We start from the raw sequence: 8,032 nt of genomic DNA on the forward strand, positions 1-8,032 counted from the left end.
ACACACAGACACACACACACACACACACACACACACACACAAAACACAAAACACAAACACACACACACACATACAGAGGGAGATAGAAAAATAAAGTAGAGTAGAGGTTTGCAGGGAAGCCATTCCAAAGTTTGATCAGCCTTTATCTGAGGGGAGCTCAGTGTAGCCACCACTGCACACAAAATGCAATTGTGCATTTCCAAAGACTGCAGTGTCCGCAAAATGGCTGTCATGCAAACAGCAGAGATGAGCAACTGGAGAGATGAATAAATACAAAGAACCGAAAGGAAATATTTGAAGAAAAAAAAAAAAGACAGAGAGACAGTTTGAGTAAAATGGATCAAACCTGTGTGTCTCCTCTGGTGTCTTTTTAGCTGGTCAGAGCGAGAAAACCTCCGGCCACAGTCTGGGAACTCGCACTGGTAAGGTTTCTCCCCTGGACAAAGGCAACAATGAAAGACAAATGAAAACCTAAAGACATCACAGATAGCACACAAACTCATAGGAAAAATAGGGTTAAATGTGCACTAGTTTAGTTTTGTCGACAATTACACTGTTGTTGTCTTTCTGGTTGTTGATGGAAAATGGCTATATATGTAGAGCTGAAACAATTAGGTGATTTTTTGATAAGCCAATTCACAAAAAATTAACTGCCAACAATTTTGAACTAGTTATTAGTAATTGTGGCTTCTCAATGTGACTGTTTGATTGTTTTCTTATTATTTAATGTAACCTGAATATCTTTGAGTTATTTACTCTTGGACCAAGTGATCTCCTGACCAAGTGTTAGAGTAGAAGACATACTCTCTTTCACTTCAGAGTGAGGTCACACTGCTGAGGTCTGTCTAAAGCTGCTAGCCGCTGCTAACACTGGCTCTAAATTTGACAGTTGACTAAAAAACCAAGTTCACAGGAAGGGGTTTCTGGCAATACTAGACAAGGAAATTAGGGCCAGTGGAAACATCGCTTACTGTTAAAACATTTTTAAGAAGTCAAACAAATGTACAATTTGTTTGTGAAGTAAGAACATGTCTGTGCGAGCAACTGTGACTGAGATGTGTCTGGCAATACAGGCGGAGCTAAATAATAAGTGTAATATTATTGCATATTTCCCTGCTTCTGTTGGTTTCACCTGTGTGTTTGCGACTGTGCATCTGCAGATGAGAAAGCTTGAAGTAACGTTTGTTGCATCCTGGGTAGGCACACATGAACGGACGCTTCTCGCTGCTCTCTGACCGCACTATGGCTGGAGTGATACTGGGCACCCGCCGCACATCCTATACACACACACACACACACACACACACACACACACAAACATATACACACACACACACACACACACACACACACACATTTATAATTTAAAGCCAATCCACTTCAGGCAAAATTAACAAAAACTGTCCCTGGACATCAATAATAAAACCAGTAAACTGTAATTTACAAAACAGGCGATTCAATCTGTCCTTTGCGTAAATAATTGCATGTGATGTGTCTAGCTCATGGGGATCATTATATTAAAATGCTCATATATTCATTAGTTGGGAATTAGCAGTAAAATGACCCCAGACTGACTGCAGTCCAAAGGGAGCTGTTAGTCACGCCTTTTTAACAGAGGGGGCCCCATTACAGCCCTGCTGCTCACTGCTGACACTGCTGAAGAAGTATAAATGGAATAACACATGGTTGTAGAAAAGAAAATCAATATTTTCTGCATTAGTGTATATGCAGAAAACACCCGCTCTTGGTACCTGCCTGTCGGAGAAAAAAGACACTGAAATAAAAGTATTATTGGGAAAATTGCTATTAGAATGCAATGAGAATTTCTGAAATGAACTAAAACTCCCATTATTATGAAAATAACCCTGATGGAGAAACATGTCATAATAATGTATAGAGTTTTAACATTATTTTGAGTTATTTCACATATTGCTGGTTCATTTATCACATATACTGTATGTTGTGCAATTTGTTCATGATATTATCTATTTCATAATGGTGTATGATTGCACACTTTGGGGGATAATCAAGAGTAATGTCAAGCTGACTGATTGAGCTACAATTAGCTTTGATTCGGTCATTTGTTACGTGATTCTTGATCATAGGATTCAGTTTTCAACAAGCTAGCTGTGTAATAGTTTTCGCTGGTCATGTACCAATATTGCAGTAATGTAGAATGAAATTCCATGGCTGACATCTGTATTTCCTTTGGCAATGACTGAGAATTAGAGTAATCCGTATAATAAAAATTATGGAGCAAAGCATCATTTACTCGTTATCTCACGTTTTAGCAGCTCTTGAATTATACTTTAAAAGGCATAAGAGTGAGAGGTTGTTTATTCTTTGCACTGAGCCAGATCTCCTATGTGTGTTTTGTGCAATCCATTTCTATTAACAGAAGAAAAAAAAGGAGCAAAGGAAAAAAAAGGAGCATGGTGAATGATGAAACAGGCCCCAAAACGAAAGAAAGATCTCAAAAAGTCCTGCTGGGGACTAAGAGCAGGTCTGGAGAATCTCTGCTCTCTGTGCTTTGGAGCTGCTGACAGACAATAATTAAAATCAAATGATTTATTAACATGCTGGTCCTCGTATGGAAACTGTATCTCTACCTGTGTGTATGTGTGTGTGTGTGTGTGTGTGTGTGTGTGTGTGTGTGTGTGTGTGTGTGTGTGTGTGTGTGTGTGTGTGTGTGTGTGTGTGTGTGTGTGTGTTTGTTTGTGTCTTTTCTTCACTGCTAATGGATTTGTGGAAAAAGAGTCCTCTTGGCCTTTAGAGCTGTTTTTTAAAAATCTCTGAGTATGTGTGCATGCCGTGTGTGTGCGTGCGTGCATGTGGGCATAGGTGTGTGTGTGTGTGTGTGTTGTGTCTGGTCATTGCATCAGGCTTTCCACCACTCATCTCCGTCAGTCCACTCAAAAATACATTCTTTTTCCTGTGTCAGTGATACGTTTTTCCTGCAAAAGTGTAGGTTTTCAGTAAGTCTTTTTTATGCATTTCACAGAGTGTATAAAAGTGAAGAAGGTCACTGTGACCTCATGATTGCCTCTTGACATTAAAAAAAGAGGTTACATGTAGAGACGATGTAGCAGTAGTAGTATGAGTCCTACCTGTATTCCCCTGAAGACTCCGTGTGTGTGTATGCGGTACTGTGTGCTGCAGCTGTACAACATGGGGGTACTGGGGTCACTGTCGTAGCCTGCTGCATGGCTGTCAACACGGAAAGTGAGAGGAGTGATGAAAAACACAAAATAAACACTTAATTTACCTAAAAGTGAGAAAATCAACACCAGATGAACACCAAGTCCAGCTACCCAAGGGTAGACAACTATTCAATCAAAAAGCTTCTGCTTCAAAATATCAAAATCGAATATTCTGTGTCACTAAATCATTGCACGATTCCAAAAACTCAGAAGTAAAAAGGTTTCCACGCAGACGGCTGGCACATGCAGTAGGATGAATGTAAAGCAGAGAGACATATATACAGTACAACAAGATGCAAGAACATGATTTAATGTCATAATTCCAAACATTTGGCAATCAATATCATTATTCAAACCTGTTGACATTGTCACATAAAATATGTCTTACACTGTATAGAACCTTTACAGTATTAGTCTGGATTGAAGACAGTTCATTTACTGGATAATTGCCAGTCATTTTGGGAAAGGTCAACAAACTTTTAGCAAGAAAGTGTCACGTTGAAAATGGCAAGTTTTGAAGACAATTTGGATTGAGCAACAAGGCAGGCATGCTTGGTTATGATATGTTTTATGTGTGTGATATATGTAAAAAAATGTGTTGAGGCATTTACTCCCTAACTGGTAAGTTTTGGGACTGATTGTGGCAGGACTGCTGTTGACGAAGTAACGCTACATTACACCAAAACAAGCGCTTTCAAAAGACCGTTTCAAAGAACCAGCGTTGCTGTGTCCGGTATGGAGGATGGAACATGACTTAAGTCTCACTAAATAAATATATAAATAAATACAGGAATAATTGAATGAACACAGGATTAAATACAGATATAAATAAATAAATGAATAGATAGGAGGAGCCAGACCTTACTCCGCAGCGCTGTGGAGATAGGTCTGGCAATGTGAGACTATAAAAGTATTAATCTAAACTAAAAAATGTTTCTATTTATTAATTATCAAAAAATATTTTTGACATAAACTGTTGATCAGATAATTAATCAGTTAGAGACTTATTTTATCATTACCTAGTACAGAAACACTTACATTAATGTATGACTCGAACAACTTTTGGTATTTCACTCTGACAGCAGAACAAAACCTGCCCTGTGTGACACAGCTGCCAATGTTGCCTTTCATATCTTCTTATGATAACACACAGAGAAACAGAAAGCACTTGTGTATGAAATGTGTTATATTTCAGTCTGTCTAACCGAACGAGGAGGATGGGAGTTTGCATCCTGTGCGGCTGCTGTGGGAATGTATAGTATATGGCCAAGTGGTCATAGGGTGCTCTTTGTCTACCTATTTCCAAGGACAGGAGGAGACTACGTCAGCAGTAGACATGGTGTTAATCTTACTGAATGCTCCTTTTCTTCTGTTCATTGAGACATCATTTTTGGCAATTTAATTATAAGTAGGTTGGGACAAACGGACCTTCCACTGAAACAGCAACTGATGGTGGATCTGAGGGGTCAATCCTCATCTCATTAAAGGTCCCATATTATGCTTATGTTCAGGTTCATACTTGTTTTTGGGGATTCACCTAAAACATGTTCACATGCAACACTCAACCAAATGTCATGATGATCTCATACTGTCTGTCTGAATATACAGTACCTGTATATAGTACTGTAGCGGCACTGCCTATGTGTTGTATAATTGTGACATCACAAACGTGCAAAAGTCCTGATGGCTCGTTTGAAGACACCGTTTTAGAATACGGGCTGAGTGCATTCTCCGTAGACTGAGCATTTTGATACTGTCACAGTATTTATATAGCACCTCAACCTGCTTTGTATATAAAAAGTCAAGGATTTTTCACTTGTTACAATATGGTCATAACCGGCTGTGGTATGTTGTGATTATATCACAGCTATAGGGTCAACACTAAGCTCATATCTATAATGGTAGCTAGTATATATGCTATTATTTTGTTTTAAGGTTTAGTTTTTATTCACCAAAATCCCACAACAACACAAACAAAATAACTAAACGAGGCAGTGGTAAATCAACAACTCCTGTGTTCTGCAAGGTAGAATTACCATATCAGAATCAGAATTCAGAATAAGCTTTATTTGCCAGGAACGAGGACACATATGAGGAATTTTGCTTTGGATCATATTGCTCACAATGCACTTACACAATGTACAGTATGCACACCATTAACAGAAACAATATAGAAAGGTTGAGGCAATAGTGCAAAGGATTTTAATTATGGAGCATAGTGCAAAGGGTGCTGTAATAAATAGTATTATGTTATTATGTAAGTATTATATTACAATATGACCAGTATGAACAGCTCTGAAATAGAGAATGAGAATGATGAATAAATAAGTAGAACCAGTAAACAGACCGATTAGAGACAGTGTTGCTGGTTATTGCACAGGAATTGAACCTGGCACTGTGAGTCAGAAGTCAGCTGTTCAGCAGAGTGATGGTGGAGATATGGACAACAGAGTCTGGTGGCTTTGGAGAGAGCATGGAGAAAAGCTTCAGCTCCTCGTCAGAAAGACCAGCCAGACAGCATGGTAAAGCAATAAACATATTGGAAATATGTACCGTACCGTACACTTAAAAGTATTTGGCTGATTTTAAACCAGTTCTGCGTCATGGCAGTGTGTGTGTGTGTGTGTATGTGTGTGCGGATGAATGGCTTCCCTTTATGGCACATTAGTTTGTATTTTTTCTCAGACGCAGAGTGAAACTTATTGTGCAAAAGGAATTAGACGTCATAGCCATTGTATATTATTATTTTATCACAGCTATGAACCAATCACATTACTTATAACCTTCCAAATTGACCAAGGACAAGCTTTATAAATAAAATTGAATGGCTAATGTCCATACCATTACAACAAAGTTGAGGAAGGTCAACACAACTGACACAGTAAATACAAATAATACCAGGGAATCTACTAATAAATCTAATTAATAACAATATAATATAATACAGTTATTATACTCACAATTCATAGCAGTGTAACTCCACAAATTGGTATGACTAAAAAAATAACATTGACAAAGTCAGCAAGAACAAAAGTTCTTGTTGAAAACAAACAATGTTAGAACACCTTTTGGCAGGTGATGTGTGGTTCAGTGTTTCAGTGTTGATGCATGAACGTTGGGAACGGGCCTATCTGCTCTTCCTCTCTAAGCTGAACTCCCCTACACTTCCTCTTCCTCATCTCCTGCTCCTCGCCCCGTCGCTCTTTATCTCCCGGTGTTCTACTAACTCCCTCCCCTTTCTCTTCCCCCTCATCTGATTCCTCCCTCACACATCCCCTCCCTTCTCCTGCTCCCCCTCATTGACGGAATGGGTACAAATAGCGACACAGAGACAGAAACACTACTATAGACAGAGCTGACCAAGGCCACTAAAACATCATGGTATCAACTTTGTCCTTGAAAAAAGAAACAAACCGGTCTGTGGGCCAGAAGACATTTCTCTCTCCTGTCACACATTTAAATATAATCAGCAGCCCTCTGATATTTAATAATGAGCCCCACCTCAGATGCTTGTACACAAGCACACACATATCCACACTTACACTACTTCTCCACAATGCAGCATCACCCTCTAAATATGCAAAGACATTCCCTCTATCCCTTTGTGGATGTCTCTATAAGGCACGCATGCACGCACACGCTTGCACACACACACACACACACACACACACACACACACACACACACACACACATACACACACACACACACACACGCAAACACATTCTTCTGTTAACTTTGATGAATGCCTGTTGGCTCAGGGTAGAACGGTATTTGTGAGCCAACACAGCTATTCAGGTCATAATGACATAAAGTACAGTGCATACTACTGAATGCTCTTAACTCTGTGTGAACAGGGGAAGCTGATACCACAGGGATCATTTTTGTTTTCTAATGTCTGCTTTACAGTTTTTACAATCACTGTGGCTCTAATTTCAGAACCTTGACATCCTTTTTAAAAACTATAGACATAAAACTCACAACCAATGATCAAAATGCCCATTTTTTCAAAACTCTAACACTTGTTTCAATTACTTGGATGCAATACACATAAACCTAAAGATCATTTGTTCAATTAACAAAGATCACCTTTTCAATATGACACAACTTAACATTAAAGTTCTACTACTTCAAAAAGCAATTCACACAATACATTTCAAATGATTGTCCATTCGTTTCATTACAGTGATCTAACCTTCAATTGATACAACTGTTCAAAATTATTAGTAACTGTTGCATTACTCTTAATGCATAGTTAGAAACAATAGTCTATGTTTAGATCATGAAAGTTTCAAGATACCGAGATATATTGTCACCAATTAGTGTAGCGCATGAACCAATTAGACTACATTATCTATGTATGTAATATTTCATCATCAATCTTTACTGTAATGTACTACTGTTTATCAGACACTGTTTCTATGGTCCAGTGTACCACTTTCACAGCAGGACTATTTACAGTATTGACAGTACTGCCCTAAATGCATGCAGGCCCTTGGAACTGCCCATCCAATTCTGTCAACTCATTTCTGATGATTGAGATATATACTTTATATATAAAGGGCTACATATATACGTACCACATTGTTTGCCATGCCCAAAGGTTTTTTCCAAGATGTTTGGCTAATTGCAATGTAGATGAGAACATGTGGCCAAATCAACATGAACAAGATGATGATGCTTTAAAGTACTGTCTTTTTTTTTATTTCCTAGCTAATCATTTAGCTTTGATTCAAATAAACCTATGTTGTGTTTGTACTGTATTGTTTTTTATGAATACATTTCAGATTTTGTTCAGTGATTCCACTGTGTCTGTAGTATTCTCTCTACTA

At 38.4% G+C, this 8,032-nt stretch overlaps 1 protein-coding gene across 4 annotated transcripts in view; it reads right to left on the minus strand.

Annotated features, from left to right (window-relative positions):
* wt1a (WT1 transcription factor a) overlaps positions 1 to 8,032 on the minus strand; it is a gene marked incomplete at its 3' end in the record, with an annotated part of 39,686 nt that overhangs the window by 1,358 nt on the left and 30,296 nt on the right. For all 4 annotated transcript variants that reach the window (XM_032523744.1, XM_032523743.1, XM_032523746.1 and 1 more), the window contains 3 exon segments: positions 347 to 436; positions 1,133 to 1,277; positions 3,108 to 3,207. In XM_032523744.1, coding sequence (XP_032379635.1) covers positions 347 to 436; positions 1,133 to 1,277; positions 3,108 to 3,207 — 335 coding nt within the window.

Source organism: Etheostoma spectabile, chromosome 8 (genome assembly GCF_008692095.1).
Source record: "Etheostoma spectabile isolate EspeVRDwgs_2016 chromosome 8, UIUC_Espe_1.0, whole genome shotgun sequence".
NCBI classification, from domain to species: Eukaryota; Metazoa; Chordata; class Actinopteri; order Perciformes; family Percidae; genus Etheostoma; species Etheostoma spectabile.